This window comes from Grammomys surdaster, unplaced genomic scaffold, assembly GCF_004785775.1.
Source record: "Grammomys surdaster isolate TR1022 unplaced genomic scaffold, NIH_TR_1.0 125669, whole genome shotgun sequence".
NCBI classification, from domain to species: Eukaryota; Metazoa; Chordata; class Mammalia; order Rodentia; family Muridae; genus Grammomys; species Grammomys surdaster.
The window spans coordinates 321,318-346,101 of record NW_021620506.1 but is presented as its reverse complement, the minus strand read 5'-3'; the positions used below and the strand labels follow the sequence as shown (position 1 = coordinate 346,101).

The following is a 24,784-nucleotide window of genomic DNA, read 5'->3' as shown; positions in this document are numbered from 1 at the left end:
CCCCCTCCCCCTCTCCCTCACTTCCTCTATCTCTCGTGCTCCAGACACATAGATCTAACATGACATGTCCACTTAGATGACTCAGGGTGGCCCAAATCAAATGTGCTTGGACAGAATCTCTCCATTTTCAGCCCACTCCTCATCTCAGTAAACATTACCAGCGTCCACTCAGTGGGTCAAATAAGAAACCCAGGGATCTCCATCCTTTTCCCTTCCTTCCTGATGATGCTTCTGCTCTGAGAGAGACTCACCCGCATCCTTTCCTTTTCCCTCTCAGATCTTGGTCATGCCGCAGTAAGTAGTTCATTTCTGAAATGGTTTCCCTGTTTCCCTTCGGTGGTGGCTCTGGGGAAGAGGGTGCCACTCTGGGAGAAATTGGTTTCCTGCTGTGCAGAGACACCGCCAGTGGTACTAATTGGATTAATTGATTTGCCCAAGGGGAGGTGTGTGTGATGTCTTTCTGCTGAACTTCCTTTAAAAACAGCACTTCCATTCAGAAAGCCAGATCAAGTGCCATTAACAAATTAATTCCGATTAGTGCTGCCCAAGCACTCAGACCTAAGACAACCCCGTTCAGTCATCTCGGCCTGCCTGCTAATAAAGTGGAAACTATCCAGGCAGCAGAGGTGATTATTTTGATGCCTGCCTCCATCCCTGGAGGGAAAAAGAGCAGGGTGTGCATTCACTACAGTCTCCTGAGGGCATTAACCACCTTCAAATTCTAAGTTATTAATTCCCCAACATGGCAGTCATATCCATGAAAATGGATTTGGGGCACATATGTCTGTGTCCTCTACAGCCTTCTTTTTAGGAGCAAGTATTCAGCAGGTGCTCAATATTTAGAAGAAAGAGTAATTAACTGGTGAGTGATAATTCTGACTGGGCCTAGTATCCTTAGCAAGCCTTCATCATTTTATTTAACATGTGCAATTGCACTACTGCTGTGGTTGGCCTGGTAGTTAGAGGTTAAAACAAACAGGTCCCTGTCCCCCCAGACCTTACAGGCAGTGACAGGGAGGCAGAGCGCTGACCAGCCAGGTGCAGAGCTTCCTGCAGGATAGCAAGTCATTAGGATAAGAAATTGGGTCAAGAGGACGGAGCAGGGGCTGGGATTAAGAGCACTTACTGTTCTTTTGAGGACCTGAGTTTGGCCTAGAACCCACCCATGTATGGGGGATGGGGTCATGACTGAATGTAACTCCAGCTCTAGGAACCTAGTGCACTCTTCCAGACTCTAAGGATGGGCGCCTGCATGCATATGTGTATTACCTGCCCCTAACACAAACACACTCAGGGATGGGGAAGAGAGATTAAAATAAAAAGTAAATCAAAATGACAGTATGCTGCTAGCAAGGAAGAAAGCTTAGGAGGGCATGAGTCCCTGGCTTCTAAGTTGAGCTTGGCATGGTTCACAAGGGTGGCTAAGTCTGGAGGAAGAACTTTCTAGGAAGGGGCCTGGAAAAGGCGCTTATCTTCTGGGAGACAGACCCCAGTACACCTGAGCAGCACCCCTGAGCAGCACCCCTGACCAGCACACCTGAGCAGCACCCCTGACCAGCACCCCTGACCAGCACAGGCATCTTTGCTAACCAATCACTCTTCTTATGATTTCTAGAACAGGGCAACTTGGGCCCTGGACCATTCATGTGGCACCTGCTGTCCCTATTGCTTCATAAGAATAAAGATGGCATTCCTGTGTACTTTGACTTCTTTATGCCTTGTCCTGTTCCTATCTCTGGCTTGCATGGGGACAGAGTTTGACCTATCTGTCTCTCACACCCTAGATCTAGCTCAGTCTTCTTAGTTACACACACGCAGAGTCTGAATTATTGCCCAGTCCTTTGCAATCCCTAGCAGTGGGTAAGGCTCCTGGAAGTCTGGCTTCTTGCTACATGTTGTCCACCATAGGCAAGAAAGGAAGCCGTTACTCCAATGATGGCTGACTTTGGTTTGAAAAGTAGTTTCTAGAGGATGACTGAAAACTTTTAAAACTGGGGCTGGCAGACACTAGGCGAACCCAGGGGAATCTTGAAGAAGGGGGAAGAAGGATTCTAGGAGTCAGAGGGATCAAAGACACCATAAGAACATGACCCACAGAATCAACTAAGCAGGGATCACAGGGGTTCATAGAGACTGAAGTGACAGCTATGGACCCTGCATGGGTCTGAGCTAAGTCCTCTGCATATATCTTATGGTTGCATAGCTTGGTGTTCTTGTGGACCCCTAACAGTGAGAGTCGGGGTGTCTCTGACTAGTTTGTCTGCACTTGGGACCCTTTTTCTCCTACTGGGTCACTTTGTCCATCCTTGATATGAGGGTTCATGCCTAGTCTTATTGAAATTTGTTATGTCATGTTTGGTTGATATTCCTGGGAAGCCTGCTCTCTCTCTCTCTCTCTCTCTCTCTCTCTCTCTCTCTCTCTCTCTCTCAATGGAGGATGACTATGGATCTAGAGGGGAGGGGAGGTTGAAGAAGGGGAAGCACTGGGAGGAGTGGAGGTAGGAGAAACTGCAGTGAAGAATAAAAATCAAACAAATAAAAACTGGGGCTGGAAAGGTAGGTAGTTGAATTGATAAAAATGCTTAACCTACAAGCTTAAGGACTTCATTGACTCTGAAGAACACATGTAAAGTTAAATTTAAAAACCACACTGAGCAAGGATGGGTATGATGGTACGCCCCTTTAATCTCAGCACTAGGAAGGCAAAGGCAGATGAATCTCTCTGAGTTGAAGGTCAGCCTGGTCTATAAAGTGAGTCCGGGACAGCCGGGGATACACAGAGAAACTCTGCCTGGAAAAACCAAAACCAACCACCAAACAAACAAAAAACAAACAAACAAAAAACCAAAACCAAAACAAAACAACAACAACCCCCACATTGATCATAGTATAACACTTGTTGTAATCTCAGCATGGGGAAAGGCAGAGACAGATGGCTCTCTGGGGCTCTCTGTCTAGCCAGGTTTGCTTACTTGCTGAGTTCCAGGACAGTGAAAGATCTTGTCTCAAAATGGGACAGGCAGTACCTGATGAATGACAGCCAAGGTTGTGCTCTGACCTCCATATGTACACATGTACACACGTGTGTACTCACATACACATGACCATGAACACACACACAGAGCGGGGAGAGGGAGGTAAGGAGGGGGAGACTGACTGGATTCTTAGTGAGGGTGCTTAGAAGCTTCATAAGAACAGTTGGAGTGAGTGACATGAGTCACGTTCAAGTTGAAAAGTCCTAGGACTGAAAAACCAGGGGAAGAAGGAGGCCAACTAAAGTCCCAGAAATGGTCCCCACTCCAAGGCCCCATCTGCCTGCTCTTTCAGTGACTTGGGGCTCCAAATGAACGTCACACATCCCACCCATAAAACACAGCTGCAGCTTTCCTCTCTCTCAAAAGCCCCTGCACTTGGTATTCTCAGATGATCCATAATTCTAGGGCACCTTTATCTTGCCCAGAAAGCTAGCATATCACCCCACAGAATAAACACAAAGGCACAATAGATTCCTTCTGTTTCAAAGTTCCCCACTGCTACACCCTGAGTTGGAAGGCAGAGCATCTCGCGCTATGGCTGATGGGAATGAGATTGCACTTAACCCTGGAGCAGGAAAAGCTAATGGACGTGAAGATGAGATGAAGATGGGCTGATACTGTCGCTAACCTTTTAAGAGGACCGTCCTGGCCTTGGCCCACTCGCTCCTCCCGTCTGACGTCAGCAGGCCGATTGGAGGCAGGCGTTCATCCTCGTTGGACGCCATTTTGACTATCTTTCTCAACTGAGTGAACAGATCACCCTCACTGAGACGGCGGAAATTAATGACAACATCCAAGACAAAGAACTGTGGGGGAAACAGGTCAAACACATCACTTGTGGCAGCCAGCCCAAGGCTCCAGGCCTTCACGGAGACCTCACAGAGAAGCTCAGGCCCAAGGTTCCCGGGGTGTTTAATGGTTCAGAGTTATTTAGTTTTTGGAGAACATCCAAAGCTGCTCACTGTACTCGACTCTAAGTACTCTCTAGCACAGGCTAGATTAAACTTAGCTATGAGAGAGCTTTTGCCTTCCTTTCTTTTTTATTTTATTTTATTTTTTTTGGTTCCTAGAGTATGCAAAAATCATCATGTTTCCAGAGAGTCAAGTATAAACTGGTACAACCATTGTTAGAAGGCAGTGTTAATCAAAACTAAGAGAGGTTGCCTATGACTCAGCAGCAGCACTTGTATTTGCAGACTTTAGTCCAGGGCTTAGAGAAGCAGAGCCATGTGCATGGAAAAAAATATTTTTTAAAACGTGTGCAGATTAGACCTTTTGATTCAGCAAAACAGCAGAAAGAACCTGACCAGTTTTTGGAGTATACTGGATTAAGTAAAATGGGGTACACCTATCCAGTGCCCAGTGAACTAGATCAAACAGCTATAGGTAGAGCTGTGCCTATAGATCTAAACAATAACAACAGCAGCAACAACAACAACAAACCAACAGTTGTAAACAAATATCAAAATGAAAAACAACAACACACAAAACACTGGGTATATCTATGCACATGTGTCTATGTATGCATGGGCTTGGTATGTATGCCTTACCGTTCTACAGCTTTGAAAGCCAGATCCTTGGAGTTGGAAAAGGGTCTCTTTCTCTACACAGCCTGTCACATCCTTTTCGGTATACAGACATAAGTAATTGACCCACTTGTCACCCTCATTGAAGTCCATGAAGCCTGATCTATGGTTGTTTCCAGAAGATTTGGATAATGTGCCGTATGGAGGATGAGAAACATTTGGTTTGACTTTCTTTGAATGAAGATGAAGAAAGGTTTTCATTTTGTGGCTGGCTGGTGTTAGATAGGCTGGGAAGCCTCCTGCTAGCTTTTAAGCCCTCAAATAGTGGTCATAGTCACCCTCAGAGGACAGGCTATCCCCAAGCTCTCAGTTTACTGAAATGAGCTCAGGAAGAAAACATTAGACAATAAGAAGGGTGTAGGGTAGGAAGCAGGAATGGATGTCAAACTTAAGCTTTCAAGATAGTAAGGCCCTTCCCTAACCCCCACTCTGCTTTGTGAAATATTTTGTGTAGCATCAGTATACAGGATACGTAGTGTGGTAGGCACCAGATGGGGTCAGTAGCCTTTATGCTCAGCTTGTTCCCCTGCCACAGGGACCTGTATTGGCCCTGCAGAACCATGTCTGATAACCTGACTGGACTTAGGCAGTTGGTAGGACCTGGAATCCTTCTTCCTCTTACACATACCATTAGCTTCGATAAGTCTCACCTTCTAACCTGTCAAATGAAGACTCTAAGGGCCGCTTCTACAGGGTCATTGTGTGCAATTATGTGAAATTAGGAAATATAAGTTTTGGACCCACAGTCTTACACAGGGGAGGTCTTGTCTGTTAGTCCTTACTCTGTCAATCCACCTGATTTCCAAGAAGGACATAGACTATATGAAAATGAATAGCTATGAAGATGAAGAAAGAGTTCAAGGCCACATTGGACCTCATTTATGACCCTAAGTCCTTGCCTTCTTAAGGATACAAACCCAGGGATTCATTCCCTAACTGATTTTTTTTTTCATTCTTATAACTTAGCTGCTGAAGAGAAATGGATGGAGTGAGTAGGAAATCCTATCTGGGAGACTTCATACTCCAAGCTCACTGTATGATTTGGGGAACCAGCCTGCACACTTGTGAAGAAGCAAGAATGGATAGCCACACCTAGCCATTATATGCTCCACATCCTCTCCAAGTCTGAGAGCCCGTGGCCATGGGCCACTCACCTGGTTGCAGCAGGCCACGATGACATGCTCAGGCTCAGGCATGACACTGCTCTTCTGGGCCACCAGTGTGTCCTGGGTATGGCCAGGAAGCCGGTAAGAGGAGAAGAGTCTGTAGTACTGCTTCATACAGAGGGGCTGCCCTGAGAGCTGCCCCTTGGCCCAGTCAGTGGGAAGGGAGTGGCTGGAAGGGTAGAGGGAGAGAGGACAGAGGAAGAGAGAAGGCATTGGAATGGGCTCCATGGTAACCTTATTTTTGTCCTCCTTTTCAGAGGTTTTTACATCAAACTCAGGGCCATATGCATGATAAGCAAATACTCTACCACTGGGTTTCTACCCTGTAGCTTCTTGTGGTTAGGCTAGTGGTGCACCAAACTTACAATGGCACTACAGCAGGGCTGTTCTTCATTTTGTGAAGTAATGGATTGTTCCATTTCTGTGGCTCATGGGGCACCTCAGAATTTCCACAACTCCACTCTCACCCCACTCTCTGGTAATACACATGTAATTTTTGCCATTTAGCCCTTTGCTTACACCAATCTTTCTTGGTACTCCTTTTTCTCTACCCCTGTGCCCCACTCTTTTAAAGAAAATTTCTTCTTCAAGTGTCCATTCTTTATTATCTCTCCTCGAAACCTCCAAGTAGTACTTTCTTTTGTCATGTGGTTTCTGAATGATATGTTTCTCATTCTACCCATCCATCTATCCATCTGTCTGTCCATCCATCCATCCATCCATCCACCCACCATGCATGTTCAGTCATCCATCTACCCATTATAGCCACCGAAACTATCAATTCATACATTGTCCATCTTTCTCTCTATGCATCCTTCTGTCTATCATCAATTTATTACCATCATGGATCCTTCCATTCATCCATCCATCCACCCACCCATCCATCCATCTATCCACCTACCCACCATCCACCCACCCACTACCCATCCATCCACTCACTCACCATCCACCCACCCACTATACATTCATCCACTATCCATCCACTATTCATTCATTCATTCATTCATTCATTCATTCATTCATTCATTCATCTATCCATCATCCCTCATGCACTTATCCATCTACCATTCAACTTCCCATACATCTACCATGCACCTACCTATCCATACATACATCCACCACCCACCAACAACAATCATGCATGTAAACATACATCCATCTACCTATCATTTTTCTATCATGCATCTATCCATACACTACCTATTCATCCATCCACATACTATCAATGTATCCATTGGAGACTGAACAACTCTTTCACAGGAGTTGCCTAAGACCACCTAAAACACAGATACTTACATTACAGTTCATAACAGTAGCAAAATGACGGCTAGGAAATATCAACAAAAGTAATTTTATGGTTGGGGAGGTCACCACAACACGAGGGTCACAGCATTAGGAAGATTAAGAATCACTGCATAGACCCATCTATACATCTATCAATCACTATCCATCCATCTATCCAGCCATCCACAGGGTGTATACTATCCATCTACTATATAGCCATCCATCTATAGTCTACCCATCCATCCACTAACTCACCATATACCTGTCTATTGTGGTTGAATGAGAAATGCTCCACCATAGGCTCAGTATTTGAACCTTTGACCTCCAATTAATGACATTGTTTGGAGGAGGTATAGGATCTTTAGGAGGTGTAGACTTGATGGAAGAATACATCACTGGGGGTGGGCTTTAAGAATTTATAGCTTTACTCTACTTCTTGGGCTCTCCCTGTACTCTTCTCTCTCTCTCTCTCTCTCTCTCTCTCTCTCTCTCTCTCTCTCTGCCTCTCTCACTCCCTCTCTCTGCTTTATATGTGCTGTTCAAATGTGTTCAGTCATCTTCCTTCCTTCTTTTCTTTCTTTTCCTCTTTCTTTCTTTCTTTCTTTCTTTCTTTCTTTCTTTCTTTCTTTCTTATCTCGCTGGTTGTCTCTATACCTTCCTTGCCGTTATGCCATCCCCTTGCCCTGCCCTGAAACCATAGGTGAAAATGAACTCCTCCTTCTAAAGTTGCTTTTGGTCATGTCACTTGATCATAGCAGCAGAAAAGTAACTAATGCACTCCTCATTCACCCACTCCCCCTCCATGCATCGTCCATCCACCCACTCACTATAATCCATTCATCTACCACACGTAAAACCATCCACCTCCATGCATTCATCTTTAGCTCACCCATCAATTCAATCATCCATCCACCATGCATATGTGCACACATGCAATTATCCATCTGCCATATACGCATCATCAAGTACTAACCCATCGCTATTCATCCAACCACTGTGCATCTAATCGTCTACCATATATTCATCTCCCCACCACCCATTTAGCTATTGACCTCGTCTCCATCCACTGATCCGTTTATTCTTTGGCCCTTTCAGCTTCTAAAGTTTACTGAGCACTTCTAGCCAGGCACTATTCTGAGGTCTGGGGAATAAAATGGTAATTAGACATGACCCACTCTGATTGTGTATGTGTCCTGGGATGTATGGCTGGAGAACATATTTGCAAATTGGCAAACAGGAGAATTTCAGGCAAGTTGAGTGACAAGCAGGAGCAGAGTCCAGGACTAACGGAAGTCTCATTAAGGCTTGTTTGACTAAACTGAGCCTAAAGGGCAAGAAGCTTCCAGGCAGATGGGCTAGGTGGAGTGCCCCACAGCCACTCAAAGTGAGGATGTTGCAGGAAACTTCATGACTGACCTGTGTCAGAATCCAAAAGCATCTGTAGCAATGGAAGTTTATACCAACTGAATTAAAAACAACAACAACAACACATGGTCTTGTGTTTTACACTTGTAAACTTTTTCTAGTAATTATTTTTTTAGTTGTATTTTACACTATTTGAAAGTAAAGACTCTTCTCAAGAGACAGCGTGAGGCTTACCAGTGGACCAATGGAAGGCAGAAAGTAAGCAGAAGATTGCAACTGAAGAATGAGGAAAAGGCTACCAAGATGGACAAGGATAGGCCCCGGGGCAGTGGTGGCAGGGTAGGTGTTGGCAGCTTATGCATGGTGCATTAAAAGCCCTTGGCAACTTTGAGATGCAGAAGTATGGTTTGGATTATGTTTTCCTTTTTTTCCCCTTAGTGCTAAGGGTTGAACCCAGGGTCTTGTCCATTCTAAGCATATACACCATCACAGAAACACAACACTCCCAGTTCTGGTGTGTGTGTGTGTGTGTGTGTGTGTTGGAGGGTTTGTTTTGTATTTGATTTTTCAGTACTGAGAACTAAACCCAGACCATGCAAAGCACTTTATCACTGAGCTATATTTCCAGAGTATCTGGCTTTGGTTTTACTTTTTTTAATAGCTCTGTTTCTATAAGGAGAGGACCAAAGTCTACCCCAGGAAGCACCAGAAAGAAGACTGTAGTGACAGAGGGAAAATAATGTGGACCAGGTAGGAAGGATGCTTGGGACCTGGCTGGGGTAGGTGGTGACCTCATCTGAACACCATGGATGTCATGGAGGGAGAAAAAGTGACCACAAGAGACTCCTGGACCTACAGATCAGGGTGTGCCATTGTGTGTACTGAGAAGACAGGAGGGGTAAGCATGAATGCACATGGGAGAAGCATGCGAAGCTTTACCAGGCCCCTTTGTAATGATCAGGAGATGCCCCAGTGGGGATGCCCAGGATCTAGGGAAGGAATGGGGTTCTATTTTATGTCAATTGAGAACCTTCTGAGAGCAGGTAAGGGCCAAACTTCTTATCTTCTGGACATCAATACACTGAAAGTAAAGAGCTAATTAATGGAGTGTCCTACCCAGACACTCTTCCAAATGTTCCAGTCTTACAATATTTGCAAGTACAGGACACACGAACCTTTATTTGGGCTTCTGTGGAAACAGGTGTCTGTGTGCATGCATGTAATATGTTCACACATATACATGTATCTGCACACTCAAGCGAGAGTTGGGGGTAGGGGAAAACCTGCCAGTAAGGGATGGTTCCATAGCCCCTGGGTTCTGCTGCCAGGGTTGGAATCTTTGCTCTTCTCAGCAGCCAGGGTGCTGAAAAAGACAGGCTCTCTGAAGACAGAGATGCTGTGTGAATGGAGGAGTGGGTTCTACAAGGAGTTCAGGCTCAGTCTGAGGACGAAGGAAAGCTCTGGACACATGGCTGGAAGGGGCAGCCCACAGGCCTGGCAGTCCAGTATGGAACAAGGGCTATCAGACTGGCCCCAAGTCAGTGCTCTGTCTAAAACCCAGTTCAGATTCTGGTGTGCTGAGCCTAGGGCCTGCGCTTCACCTCGACTCTCTGACTCTCTTACCCAGAGAGAGTGTGTGTCTTAGCTTCTGTCCCAAGGTTGGGTAAACACTGACTGGGAGCAACAAAGACCAGAGAGTGAATACTGCTCCCCCCCCCAACCTCATTGTCATTCCAGTTCTTGGCTGTTTGGCCATCAGTTAAGTTTCAAACCGTCTCTGAGCTTCACTTGCATATCTATGCATAGAACACTTCTTTCAGGCCCCCTCCTTCATTCCAGCATCCATAGCTCTTTGCTCTCCCCGTGCTCCCAGTAATCCAGGATTGGCTAGGAGGGAGACAACTCTGCTAGCATTAAGGAGAACTCACTGCCTGCATAGCTACCACCACCTACAGGAGCTAGGGTGGGCTCGTAGACACTAAGGCTCAAAGTAAGGAGCCCATCATCCCGACGGTACCACTTAGCTTACCAGCACCTCCTCTAATGCTGCTTCTTTCTCCACACTTCCTGGGATCTCCAGACCCAGCATCTAGTTCACACCATAGGTGGAAAGAAGAGATCAGGAGGGAGGGCCATTTTCAGAGGTCAGAGAAAGCCTGTGCTTACTTTAGCAGCCAGGAGAACTGAGCTAATGCAATGTCCTGGTGCTGGCATTGGGCAGGAGACACCACATAGCTGGATAAAAGACTAGGTCCCTGCCCTCTGGAGCACCCTGTATGTTCCAGAGACAGATGTGAGAGGAGACAGTCAAGCAGAGCCCTACCCACTGTGGGCTGGGCCCTGGCCTACCTGTCCAGCAGCGTCTTGTAGCTAAGCACACCAGAGATGAGGCTGGCCGCAAATCTGCAGGGATGTGGAAAGAGGAGCATTATAAACCAGCCCCATGACCCCCACTCTCCCACCTCTCCTTTTTCCTTCCTAACTTCCTCCTCCCTTTCCTTCTCCTTCCATGCCTTCCATGCCCCTCTCTCTGCTCCAAGCTCACCCATGTATCACCTGCCATATGCCAGGCCCTGTGTACTAATGGGGTGTGGGTTAAAAAGCCCATCCCCCAGTACTGTCAGCCAACCGAGGCCTTGGATTAAAAATGGTCCTTTGGTAAGAACTGGGGATGGTTTAGCTCTGGGGGTGGGGTGGGGAAAGGAAGCTAGAATCACCTTGAGGAAAAAGAGGTAGAGAAGGGAAGGTGAGGGGTGAGGTTTCCCCTAGGCAAGGCCAGTTCCGTGGCAGGATCTTTTGGGAAATGCAGTCTCCTGGGGGCAAGCCACTGACTTAGTGGCTAATGAAAAGGAAAGTTAGTCCTGGGAGGAAAGCCTCAGGGACTGGTGCGACATAGACAGTGCCATCTTAACTGTCTATGGATGACAAGGCCTGGCTTAATTGCATAGGAGGAAAATGCCCCTCAGATGCAATTTGGAGAACTGTCTTCAGAATCCATCCATCCTCATTGTTCCCTTCAGAGGAGAGGGGGGCAAGTGGGAGCTAGGCCTGGGCTGTGCCTATGTTCACCCCACTGAGACATTGAGAGGATAAAATCCTGACAGATTCCAACAGGGAGAGCCTTCTTCCCGGCCCCTACCCACACCACCACCACTCTCAAAGCACCTAGAGGCCCCTCCAGCGGCTCACTGAACTCTGAAATTGCAGCAGATGGTAGCTGCACCGGCAGGGAGGGATGTCCCTCCCCAGGAGTCTGAGGCAGGACTCCAGGGGGCATGGAGGAACTCTCAGACACCTGGAGCAGCAGCGTGTCCCAATCAGGACTACTTTTAAGTGACAGCTCATAGACCCAGGTCAGAAGTGCTGTGTGGGTCCCTGAGGCCCATGGCCCCCATTAGCACCATCTAATAAATGTGTTTATTACAGAGTGATAGCATGCCCCACCTCCCCCTGGCCTGATGTCTGGCACTGGGAGAAGATGGACTGTGTTACTTGGCCCCAGGAAGCTCAGCCAGTGCACAAGTTCTGGCCTCGCCTTCCTGGTGTGAGGGCAGACCCCACATCTCGGATGATTTCCCTGCTGAGCACCTAGAGGGCTTCATGGCCTCACCTTAGCTGGTCATTGGTGTCTTGGAAGTGCTGCCGAGCAAAGATCACAGCAGGGCTAGAGTTGACTGGCAGGGCCAGGCGGTTGTTTAGATACATGTCATTCAGCCAGTATTCAGAGACCTGCCAGGGAGCACAGGGAGGGGTGCCATTACATCTGATCCCCAACACCCCTCCAAAACAGGCACTGTGTTAGCAGAGGTCATCAGTCCTGTACTGTCTACTCTGAATCAGGCTCTGCTTGGTCGATAACCCATCCATCCATCCACCCACCCATCCACCCACCCACCCATCCTTCCATCCACCCATCCACCCACCCACCCATCTATCCATCCATCCATCTACCCACCCACCCATCTATCCATCCATCTGTCCACATGTCCATCCATCCATCCATCCATCCATCCATCCATCCATCCATCCATCCATCCATCCTCCTATTCCACAAATGCACTCAGCCCCAGCTGTGTGCTGAGCCTGCGTCTTCTTGGTCCTCCAAGACTGCTCTTCACTATCACCCCATTGCATCCTCTTTACCCCTTCCTCTTTTCCCGTCTTCAGTGATGCATCCCTGCCCACTACCTGTCCTTGTTCCTTAGTCCTATCTGTCATTCAGCTTTGACTTCTAAGCTCATCTCTACCCCATCTTTCCCTGTCCCTGTCCCTAGCTGTGTCCCATCTCTCCCAGTCTCTCATCTCTCATCACCTTTCACATTCTCTGTCCTCCTATTTCCCCAGTCCTCTTTCATCTTGCCTGCCTCCCCCGCTTACAGTCACCCAACCTGTGCTACCCGTGTGTTCCTGTCTACCACCCATCTCTGTCTCCTCCCAAGCCCATTACCTCTTGTCCTCACCCATATCCTTTCTTCCTCCTTCCCCGTCCAGAGGTCTCTTGTCAGCTCTGTCCAGGAATCCTTACCCAATTGGCTGTCTTCTCCTGTCTCTCCAAGAGTTTTTCCTGCAGGGTCTCACCCAGGCCACCAGGGGTCCCAAACCGCTTCACAATGGCCTGGCTCTTCCTGAACTGCTCTACAGGTACCAGGTGCTGCATGCACTGCAGGTAGGTGGCCAGGGTTTGCTGCAGCGGGGGCACTGGCAACTTAGGTAACTCCTGGAAAAGAGGGTTCATGGACTCTTGCTCACTTCCTTTGATATGGTTCATACCTGCCCCTGAGTTGATGGCAGAACATGTCTCCTTTTGCTCTGTCCTCATTCCCTGTTCTTGGCCCTGTTTCCTGGAAGTAGCTCAACAGAATTATAAATGAAGGGCCCTCCCATTTGCTGTCCCTGCCACCATACTGTCTCTAGGTCTCAGGAAGGCACAAAATGCAGATGCTAGGCCTGGGCTCACACCCTGACTCTGCTCTTGGCACCAAACAGACGCGGGTTCACACCCTGACCTTGCTACAGATCAGTTGTATGTCCTTGGGAAAGTCTCTCCTTCTGTAAGGGCTCAGTTCTTCTGTGAAAAATGATCCTCTCACAGGATGGAAGGGATGACAGATGTGAATGTGCTAACAGTCCATAAAGGATGGGTCTGGGATGAAAGATCATTGGCGGTACTGCTGACTGCTGGTCACCCTCCACATAGGAGTTCTTCCCAGCTGGGGCTCAAGAGCCTGCATGCTTTTCAGACTAGAAAGTGCTGCTCTTACAGACAGAGTCAGGTGGATTAACATGGCCTTGGGTGGGGACATGACCGACCAGCTTCCTGGAAAGACTTCCTGGGGCAGTGGCTATTTCTGCCCCGTGCCTCTTGTTTCAAATGCTTCCAGGTATGAAACTCAGGCAAAGGATTGGTTCCATGATAGGACTAGAGTCAGGTAAGGCACAGTGCAAGTCTTTCCTGCCCAGATCTCTCCAAGCTTCAGTCTTGTTCATCCATAGGACACAACTCTTCCTACCTGATGGACCCCAAGAAAATAAGAGAAAAATAATTGCTTCTAGCAAACGAATTTTATGTTTGGTTAACTGGTCTTATCCCTCCAAAGGGAATCCCAAGAAGAAGCCTGTGGCCTCTGGGCTCTAAGAGAGGTGACAGTCAGAAAGGAAGCCCCACAGGGTCCCCTGACACGGGCACTGCCTGTTCCAGCTGATCAACCATTGGGGGCTTTATATGTTTGTCTTCAATGTATCACATAGCCAGGGCAGGGATTTTTGTCATTACAGATGGGGAAACTGAGACCCACAGTGTAGAGAAACTAATCCCAGGTCACATAGTAATTTTTACTTAATGTATTTCCTCTACTCCCCTTCTCTGTTCCCTTTCCCTCCCCATCTATCCCCTCCCCTCTCCCCTCTTCCCCTCTCCTGTCCTATTCTAGGCAAATTGCTGCTGAGCCACACCCCCAGTTCACTTCCCCTCCTTTTTCTGTGGTTTTCCTCCCATGTCCCTCACAGCCTTTCTGCTCTTCCCTCCTATTTCCCTCTCTCAGCCCTTGATAATAGCGAAGTGAGATTTTTTCATGCCGTTGTTAAATTGTACACAGTTGGCATAGGGCAGGGTACTCTTCTCCAGGGGCTTCTTCTCTGTAAAGTGGTGAATTGTTTCTCTCAGGTAGCCAAGGGCTCACCCTACCCTGGTGGGCTGCCAAAAGCACCTGTCTTCTCCTGAGGCTCAGAACTGATAGATGAGTAAGTCCTTTGCCTGTCTGGTCCTGTCCCTGGAGCTCACTTACTTTGACTAGAGGTGGATTGTCAGCAACAAACTCTGGTGCTGCTGCCCTGGGAAGCAATGCAAATACACAGATGGGTCTGGACAGTGTTTTGTGTTGTTTAACCCACTCCAAGAAAACCAGGCTGACCCCTCTCAGCCACTCAGGCTCCTCCTCTTCTATTTATGGGGGTCAGTGTGGCTGGAACAGGCAAGTATCTCTAGAAGGCATAGCCCAGGTGGTGGTCTGGCCAAGAGTGGTGACAGGCTTGGCTAAAGTGCCTGAGCTTTCACTTGTCCTGTGGTACACCCTGGGTGGTGGGTAAACCTGGCAAATCTCGGTTTAGGCATCTCAGTTCCAGGCATGGTTCCTACTCTGACTCTCATGGACCTACGACTTGGGATTCTGTAGTCTGTACAAATTTCTAGGTGGTTCAAATGAGCCAGGCCATGAACTGGATTTAGAGACAGTGGAGAGAAAGAGTCTGCCCTCCAGGAAATCACATCCCACAACACGGGAGGAGAGGGACATGCCATAGATACCATGGGCAGGAGAGGCATGGGTCAGCTATAGAGGTTGGGGCAATGTTAAAAGCAAGTTCAAGGGCAGAAGACAGGAAGTTCTCATAGGACCAGGGAGGGGTGAGAAAGGTGTGGTAGAGGGGCCAGCACATGCAGGAACTTGAACTGAGATGCGCTGCTCCATCTGGAAGGCTAGATGGAGCAGGAGGGAGGCTGCCCAGGGAGGGTAGTGTTGTTTCAAACCAGTGGAAAAGATGATGTTTGGATGTTCCTGGGCTGAACCAGTGGCAGCCGCTGGAGCTGCTGGGATGTGCCAGGGCTCGGAAAGGGGGTTCAGCCTTGCCTAGGCAAGCACGTTGGGCTTAAAGCCATCTGAAGTGCAACTTGGGGTACAGTGAGGTTGGGGGAGGTGAGAGAGATAGGGCTTGACTGGTGCCAGGGGTGTGTTTCCCTGCATTGCCCAGCAACCCAAGGCTGTAGCTGGCAGTCAGAAACTACTTTTGCCCTCAAAGCATTGATACCTGCCTCACTTGGCCCACAGGGTAATCAAGAGAGGATGAGAACCTGGCACCTCTGCCTTCATTTTGTGTGTGCTCCCTTTACTTTGGGTGAGACTCCTGACGGACTCTGCATGTAGGCATAATAAGCACTCAAGGAGCATCTGCCTTTAAAAACAAACCAAACCAAACCAAATCAACAGCAGAGATAACAACAGCAATACTTATCCTAGTACCCCAGCTACATGGCTGAAAGTACAAAGAAGGACTTAACTGAGCTGGGTGGTAGTGGCTCTTGCCTTTAATCTCAGCACTCTGGGAGGCAGAGGCAGGTGGTTCTCTGTGAGTTTGAGGCCAGCCAGATCTACAGATCAAGATCCAGGATGGCCAGGAATACACAGAGAAATCCTGTCTCAAAAACAAAACAAAACAAAACAAAACAAAAACAAACAAACAAACAAAAACCAAGAGGAACGTAACCACAGATTCTCCAGTGCTCAGTTCCAGACCCTCTGAATGTGCCTAAACCTTTCCAGACCTTATTCTAAACATCAATTATCTTGCACCCCCAAAACAGTGCAGTCAGAAGCCTTACCGAACAGACAATCCTTCAAAGCAGAGCAATTATCCATAATAAGGAAGCTTCTCTTTGGACCAGGAAAACACTGGCAACCAAACTGCTTCCCCCAAATGGTCACAGTAACAACTTCCGACCACTTTACAGAATAGCTGAGATAGCTATCATCCGGACCACATAATAAGTCTCAATATGACTGCTTAATTGCACATATATCTGAGATGATATATATATATATATATATATATATATATATATATATATATCTCTAAAAAACTAGAATATATATTGATTGTTACTCTAAAACTTCCAGTTTATGGCCATGCCTTGAGGATAGATTTAGAATCACTGAATCTCTTTACCTGATCGTTTTTCCAATGTGTCAATTGATTAAGCCTCTTTTCTCTGCCTTTTAAACATATTGTCTCTTTAATTGATATATGGAGGACAAGCAGCTGAGTCTAGCCCATTGGGCTTACTGGAACCAGAGCTGGGGTTTTTGCCCTAAGACTCCAGTAGGAAGGCTTCGAGACCCAATCAGACAGTCTTCTGCCCAGGAGAATACAGAGCTGGGAAACAATTGAGGGCTAGTGCCACTCAAGAACGTCCTGGGAATAAGAGTGTGTGAGAAGAGATCGGGGATAAGACACACGGCTCAAAAGGTTACTCACCAGCTCCTCCTCAGAGCTGGAAGCTTTCACAGGCATCTTTTGGGGGACCTTTTCCAGGATGGGCATTGTAGCGATTCTTGCTCCAGAGTAGCTGAGCTGTAGACCTGGGAACACAGGAGAAGCATCACATCGAGCCTTAATGAATCCTGTAGCCTTACCCCCACACCACAAGCCACTGACTGACAGTAGTGTGTAGGGAACTCCATGCCTCTGTGACTGCCATCTCAGACCTCAGCCCTATGCCCCTGACCACAGTGAACCTCAGAATCTCGAGGTGAGAAAGAGTCCTGCCTTGAGCCACCAGCAAGGACCTGCTTCTGTGAAGCTGCTATGACTCAAGGCTAGCTGACCATCCCAGGTTGCACTGGGAGGAGCTGGGCTGGAGTTACCCACTCCCAGCTTACCAGGACCAGAGCACTAGAGCACTTAGTTTGCCTGGAACTCAACATCAATTTCTCCCCAACATCAACTTTCCCCACAAGACTGTAGCTCTCAAGTGCAAAACCATTTCCACTGGGTTCAGATTTCCCTCTAGGATGCCTGGCTAGGGTCTGGTACTGAGTAGAGGGGCTGTGAGCTCAGAAAGCTCCCCCACCCCGCGTGTGTGTGTGTGAGTATGCATGAGAGTGTGCTTGAGTGCCCACAAGTATTCTAAGACTCTGTATTCTGGGTGACATTCTGAGCTGTTTGAGGACCCTGGGTCTTTTAGCAGAGTGTTAACTTGAGTAGTTTGTGGGCAGCAGGCTCCAAGGTGGGTACAAGGGGACTATGGAAGGGCATGATACCTACTGGAGAGTAGGTAGTCAGGGCCTCTAGAGTCTCCTGACAGCCTTGAGAAAGACAGATTAATTTGGAAGATGCACTAGAAATAAGCTAAGCTAAGAACACAGCCTGGTTTTTTTTTGTTTTTTGTTTTTTGTTTGTTTTTTGTTTATTTGTTTTTTTTTTAGAACTGTAGGGTACGCTTTCTACCCCACTAAACCAAAACCTGCACAGATACACAGTCAAGATTTCTACCAACCTACCCTTTATTAGCCCTCAAGAGGTTAAAGCTGCCATTTAACCTATTTGGCCACCACCAGCAGCAGCCAGGTGCTGACATAAGGCTCAGTTGGTCCAGGGGAGAGGCAATCCAGAAAGGTGGAAGAACCAGACCCAAGGCTAGAAGAGTTTGCGTATGCCTGGTGCCACTGAATAGAGGACGGAAAGGCCTTATACAGTGCACTCCAGCACAAGAGTCCTTGAGACCACTGTACCTAGAAATCGAGTATGTGGGTGTTCTGTTGATTACATTTTGGGGTCAACCAAGACAAGGTCAAGTTAATAAAGGCTGTACCAGTTATATATCTAATATCTCCTTTTGTGCCATCTCAGTGGTGGGCAAGGGAAAACACTGGCCGGACCTTAGCAAAGTCATATCTTGGAGAGGAGAATGGACCCCTGCCAGCTGACATTCTGATGGGTATTCCACTGTTCCTTCCAACCTCCAGCTCCTTCCTTCTAAGCTCCTTGGCCCAGGCTGAGAGAATTTGTATGTATTTGTCTTTCCGTGGTTTGGTATCCTCCCATTTCTGCTTCTATTGGCCTGGCTTGGGGGGGGGGGGGCACTTGAGAGGTTCTCTGCTCTGCCCTGAAGGTCCAACACCAGTCTGATCTGGTTTCCCAGGCTCTCAGTGCTGCCACTCCTGCAAATGTGGCACTTAACTCCAGCACTCCCCGCCTTCCCAAGAATGTCTGGAGAAAACTGAGGCCCAGGGATATTACCAACGCTCCCGGTATTACACATCAAAACCACAGACCTTGGGCTTGGCAGATGTTAGGCGAAGTAAAAGTAAAGGCAGGTAAAGATAAGGGGAGCCCCAACCCCTGAAAATCATGCCCTCCCAGCCCAGGCATCCTTGCAGCCGAATCCCAAACCCCCAGTCTCCTAGATGTACCCCGACGACTACTGGCGCCTGGGATGCTGCAGACTCTGAGCGTCTCAGAGCCTCTGGGCCTGGGAGCTGTCCCTTCGTGGACAGCTCCTCCGGAGAAGGACACCTCCCCCGAGGGACAACGCCTGGGTCTTCGCGCCAGCGCGCCGCTGCCCAGCCCTTCTCACCTGCTCTCCTGGGCTGCTCCGCGCCGAACCGGCGCTGTTCCACACCAAGCAGAGCTGGAGACGGCTGCGTGGGCCAGAAGGGGTGGCAGCAGTGCCAGAGGTTGGGGAACGCCACCTAGGTTCTGTAGTAGAGCCTCCGACGACAGATCCCAGCAGCCAGATCCCAGCAGCCACCCCGACTGACTGCAAGCAAACCAGCCACACCTCTCTCTATTCCCTCCCCCTCTCCTCCCTCCCCACTTCTCTTTTTTCCCTCCCCCTTTCCCTTCCTGCCTCTCTTCCTCACAGTCCACTGCTCCCCCTACCCCGCGCTCTGCCCTGCGATTCCTATCTTCAGCCCTCAAAACCTGTCCAGGGCAGATTCCCGGATGAGTTCCTGCACTGGCATCAGATTTAGGCCCTGGAAAGGGGCACAGAACATTGCCTGCCCACCGCCCCACCCCAGCCTCCCTTCGTCCTGCCCCCATCCTCCCCCATCAGCAGTCTCCTGGGAAGCTACTTATGCAGAACCCTGGGGAGTGCTTGAGTCAGAAGAAATGTTGCCCCTCCTCACAAGGCTGAAACCTTACTGCATTCCTTTAAAAATACTAAAATTTAAGGAGTTGGTTGGCCACAGTGGGACCTCCCTTCTTTTCTTTTACCATCCTATTGCTGCAGACTCTTTGGGAAGGGAGGAGCAGACAAGGGACTACAGACTTGGTCTACTCTGATGGCAGGTGGAGGTTGTTTAGAGCCTCAACCAGAAGCCCACAGGCACTCCTCCCAGACAAAATACTCCCCCGCCTCACACAAGCAGAGTCAGACAAGGACAGACAGACAGAGTACTCTCCCTACCACCACACCTCTCATACAAGAAGACTCAAACAAGGACACACACACAGACACACACACACAGACACACACACACAGACACACACACACACACGGTGGGGGGGGGAGGAGAGAGAGAGAGAGAGAGAGAGAGAGAGAGAGAGAGAGAGAGAGAGAGACTCACCAACTGCAGACCTTCCCCTGCAAAACTAGTTACTCTAACCCAACTGCCTCTCCACCCTGAAATCAGAGGCAGCAGGATTCAGGAATGAGTGTACTGCCTTTAGCCTGGACCTCTGTCATAAGAAATCAAGAATGGGTGACCTCCTGACATCCCTGAGGGGCCACTTGTATTCAGGACAGGGTGGACTAGGGATTAGCACCAGTTTCCACATCAATCTTCCTTCCATTTTCCATTAAAACTTTCATGACTGAGAGAAAGCAGACCCACAGGTAACTGTTCTCTCATTCCTCAGACAATAGAGCCTGCATCCTTGATGAACACTGTCACCAGGCTGGGACCCTAAAAAAATGAGGACTACCTCTTCTTTTCTGCAGAAAACAGCGCCCTCGTGCTCCTTTCTCGACAAGATGAGGCAAGGTCCCATTGTGTAGGAAAACCCAGTCCAGGCATGGAAAGCCCCTGGTGCCAGCTGTCCTCCAAGGCCAGGCAGATCCTCAGGCTCCCTCGGGTGGAACCTCCAGGTGCTACACTGGGCTTGGAAAGGAGAGACTATCACTATTGTTCGTGTGTGTGTGTGTGTGTGTGTGTGTGTGTGTGTGTTTTCTGAGTATCCATGAGGGAGAGCCCTCTTTTGGGATTTGGGTTTGTTTCCTTAACCAGGCAGTAAGGAGCTTCAGGGCATCCACCCCTCCTCAGATCTGGATTGGATAAGCAGCCTTCTCTGTGCTTAGGTTTTGTGTCACACCGCCCATCCCACATCAGTAAAGAGACTCGGCCTCCTCAGACAGATATGGTTTATTAATTCAGGCCGGAGGCACCGGGGTGCAGTAGACCAAGTTTGGCACTGGAAAGATCCGCAGGAAGGACAGACAGATGCATGACTCTATTTAGGGGTTCTCAGTAGGTGATTGGTGATCACCCGCACACCTCTTCAACTCTGCCAAGAGCCCAATAGCTTCTTATGCCTCCCTACTCCATTCTCTCAAAGAAAGTGTGTTTGGGAAGGGGGTTAGACTAGGAGGGGTCACGGAGAAGGGTTTCCTGCAAAGGAATTCAGGACGGGGAGGGGCTAGGGTACTCATTAGAGGAGGTTGCCCCCAAGCCAAAGTTGGCCAGTGCTCTTGCAGAATGACCACCTTGACCTAAACGGGGAGGGTAGAGAAAAGCGGGTCTGCTAGCTGTGGGAGTAGTAGTTGTAGTCGTCCTCGCACCCATCAAAAGGGCCGGGCGGGCTACAGGGTTCACCGCCGTCCTTGCCCTGTACCTCACGCAGGCGCACCGCGTCGTACAGACCCTGCGGCGGTTCATCAAGCAGCACATCGCGCTCGGAACGCGAGCGTGTAAGGAGGCCCACGTTACGCAAGAGCAGTAGCACTGGTGCGTAGAGCAAGTTGGCCAGACCCATGCCAAGGCTGAGCTGCTCAAAGCCAAGCGAGTGAACGATATGGCCTGCCACTATGGGCCCGAGCGCGTAGGCCACAGAATAGGAGATGTCAGCTATGGCGTAGACACTGCCATAGACTGATACGTGGCGCACGTCCACCAGAAAGGCGAGCGTGGGTAGGAGCGCCGTGTCCACTAATGCGATGCCGAAGCAGAGGCCGCAGAGCGAGACCACTAACGGCGTGAAAGAGCGGCAGGCAGGTACGATGCAAGAGCTCACTCCAATTACCGCTAGCCCGAGAGCGCCATACAGCCACTGCAGGTGTGGATAGCGCGCCGCTAGGCGCACGGTGAGATAGACGCCTAACACGTGTGGCACGAAAGCCGGCAGCCAAACCATGCCCATCTCCCACTCGGATGCCGCCATTGTGTGTTTCATCCACGTGGCTATGGTGGGCTCGAGGAACGCAAGGGGAATGTTACAAGTCGTGAGTGCGCCGGCTACCACAGCGATGTAAGGGTCTAGCATGAGACGATGGATAGGTGTGCCCACGGGCAGGTTAGCCCGCGCCCTAGCCGCAGCCGAGAAGGGCTTAGCCACCGCCAGGAGCAGGAGCGCGTCGAAGAGCGACACGGCGGCGAGCACTAGAAAGGGTACACGCTTGCCCGCGAACTCGTAGAGGATGCCCCCAAACGGTGGAGCCACTAGGCTTCCAAAGCTGATGAAGGCTAGCGCCACGCCCAGGGCACGACTACGCGCAGGCTCCTCGGGATACTTGTCGGCAATCATGGCAATGCCAGACGTGTCCGCGAAGGCTGAGCCCAGGCCTTGTAGACTGCGCGCCGCGAAGAGCGTGGCATAGTCTTCTGCAAAGGCAAACATGACTGTGGAGGCGAACATGACGCCCAGGCCAATAAGCAGCGGCACGTCGTAGCTCATGCGATCAATGAAAGGCCCGCTTAAGGGGTTCACCAGAAGCTGCAGGATGGCCTTGGAGGCAAATAGCACACCTATCTTCACATCTTCACTTTCTGTGGGGTAGCGAGGCCGCAGGATTGACCTAGCCGACTCGGCCGTCGGGGACGCCGAGGTGTTGGCCAAGTAGGCGCTGGCATTAGCCAGTGTGGGAGGCGGCAGGGTGGGTTCCCACACTTCAGAGACCAGGGTGGGGCTCTCGCTGCCCCCACGCATGTGAGCGATATAGTCGGGAACAATGGGCACGATGACCATGTATAACATGTTGTCCAGTAACAGTGCAACGCACACGATGACCAGCACCAGGCGCCGCTGCCTCTGGGGCTCTTGAAGCGCAGCTCCCACCGCTTCCGACAGCTTGGTGGCCGCCGCCCGGGCCTGACCGGTTGGTGCGGTGGGTTCCATGCCCCTACCCGCTGCTCTTCCTAAGATGCCTCCACCGGAGTCGGGTGTCGGCGTCCCGCAGTGCAGAGGCTAGGGTATGGTACTTCGGGGGCGCGGTCCTAGCCGCGTAGCGCCCCCTGTGCTTCAGGTGGCTGTGGGGTTCATATCCCCGAGCTCAGAAAAAAAGCAAGGATTGTCCCGCGCGGCGCCGCTGCTCTTAGATGCTCCGGGGACCAGTTGCCGCTGTTTCAGATGCAACCACGGAGGCCGGCAAGCAGAGGGGCTGAGGCGGGAGACTGGACGCGCGGTGCTCAGAGAGAGCAGGAGCATCCCCTGCCGCGCAGAGAGGCCGTGTGCACCCGCCCAGGGGCATGCTGCCACCGCCCGCCGTCTCTCCAGCCCTCCCCGCGCGTCCGCTCTTGCCTCTTCCTCCACCTCCGCCTCTTTTTTTTTTTTTCAATCCTCCCTCCACTTGGGGCTATGACGCGGTGAGTCTCGGCCCCCGAGTGGTGCCCGGGCCACTGGCGTCGCTCATGCTAATAGGACGTCGTCGGGGCGGGGGCCGGGGGCCGGGGGCCGGGGGCGGGGCGCGTCCGGGCAGGGGTCCGCTTCCGAGATGCGCTCAGACTGGAAGCAAGGGGAAGGGGGGGTCTTGGCGAGAAGTAGTCCTAGACAAGCCCCTGGGGATCGATGAGCAGTGGGAGGACCCGGCCCTATGCTCCCCCTAGTTCTGGGACCTATAGGGGTGAGGCTCCGTTCTTCCCCCACTTGGGAGGAGGGGTGCGGCAGCCGGTTCCCCGCAGCCTGGGAGACGGGAGAGCCGGGGGCTCTAGACCTCCTCCTCAGCCTGGACTTCGGCGCACAGCGGGCACGGAGCCCCCGAGGTGAGCCGCGCTGCCTCCATCTGTTCTCGCAGCTGGAACGCGCAGCCAGGACCCAGAAGCAAAGCGCACGCAACCCCCTTCCTCAATCCCGCCCCTAGCCCGTCTCATCCCCTCCTTCGGGAAGGGAGGGGAAGGTACAGAGCCTTCAGGGTCTGGTTCCGACCCACCTGCTCTTAGGCAGAAAGTCTTGGCAGCTAATTCCCGACTGTGAGGGTATGAGGACTGAGAGGAGGAGTCGTTCTTTGCACCCAAGGTCCTAGATGCCAACACTTTTGGACCTCCCCCTGCCTGGACTCTCTCTTTCGGCTTTTCCGGGCGCGGGTCTCCCCCCTCCCCGCCCCCAGCTCCGCCTCTTTTCCTTTCCTTTCTACTCTCCCACTCCTCATTCTAACTCCTCCCAGGTCCTCTTCTCTCCAGACCTTACCCTCCCTCGGCTCTTGAGAGCCTCCGCCCACTTTTCTGCATTTCCCCACCCCACCCCCACCCCGGCCGCCTCCAAGCCCCGAGTGGGCTCACAAGTGGCGTGGAAGCTTCTGTGTCTCACGTGGCAGGGCCTCTGCAGCTTTGCTGTCAGTAGAGGCTTGGGAAGACTCTCCTTCCTTCGGGGAGGGCTGCACAAGCAAAGAGTCCTGGTTAGCAGGCGACAGGCTGAGTAGATCAGCCTATGCGTTGGGCCGATGTGTCCTCAGACGATTTTTGACCCTAAATGGCACGTGAGGTCTGTGTTCCAGTCCACAGACTGGCAGGAGAGAGGATACCAGTCAGCTGAGATTGGGGGTGGTGGTGACGTTGTTGAGATTGGACTTTCTCTGTCTTCCGGAGTAACGGGAGCCTTGAGATCCCAAGCTAGCCTCGGATCTCTAGCTTCCTGTACTGTGCTTCCCACCCCACCTAGAAGGAGGCATCATGATCTGGGCTCCAGAGACAGACAAATAGGATGGCTCCCAGTGCTTCCACTTACTCGATAACAGTGCCAAGGGAGCCGTTGTTTCCTCCTTCTGCTCCTCACCATCCCTTTATTTATCTGTAGAATGGAGTACCTACAGCTTGGGGTGTGGTACACGCATGATGTGAAACATCAGTATTTGCCGTGGTTGCCA

At 50.3% G+C, this 24,784-nt stretch overlaps 2 protein-coding genes across 2 annotated transcripts in view; both read right to left on the bottom strand.

Moving 5' to 3' along the window:
* Chat (choline O-acetyltransferase) overlaps positions 1 to 17,028 on the bottom strand; it is a 51,793-nt gene extending 34,765 nt beyond the window's left edge. Inside the window, exons 1-6 of the mRNA XM_028787542.1 lie at positions 16,963 to 17,028; positions 12,962 to 13,153; positions 12,047 to 12,165; positions 10,786 to 10,839; positions 5,776 to 5,956; positions 3,664 to 3,841 (exon numbers count right to left, since the gene is read on the bottom strand). Coding sequence (XP_028643375.1) covers positions 3,664 to 3,841; positions 5,776 to 5,956; positions 10,786 to 10,839; positions 12,047 to 12,165; positions 12,962 to 13,153; positions 16,963 to 17,028 — 790 coding nt within the window. The remainder of the gene's footprint in view (positions 1 to 3,663; positions 3,842 to 5,775; positions 5,957 to 10,785; positions 10,840 to 12,046; positions 12,166 to 12,961; positions 13,154 to 16,962) is intronic.
* Positions 17,029 to 20,839: 3,811 nt separating this feature from the next.
* On the bottom strand, positions 20,840 to 23,693 carry Slc18a3 (solute carrier family 18 member A3). The gene has a single exon (XM_028787560.1). It carries the CDS (start codon positions 22,819 to 22,821, stop codon positions 21,232 to 21,234), a length of 1,590 nt encoding a protein of 529 aa, XP_028643393.1. The 5' UTR covers positions 22,822 to 23,693; the 3' UTR covers positions 20,840 to 21,231.
* Positions 23,694 to 24,784: the final 1,091 nt, after the last annotated feature.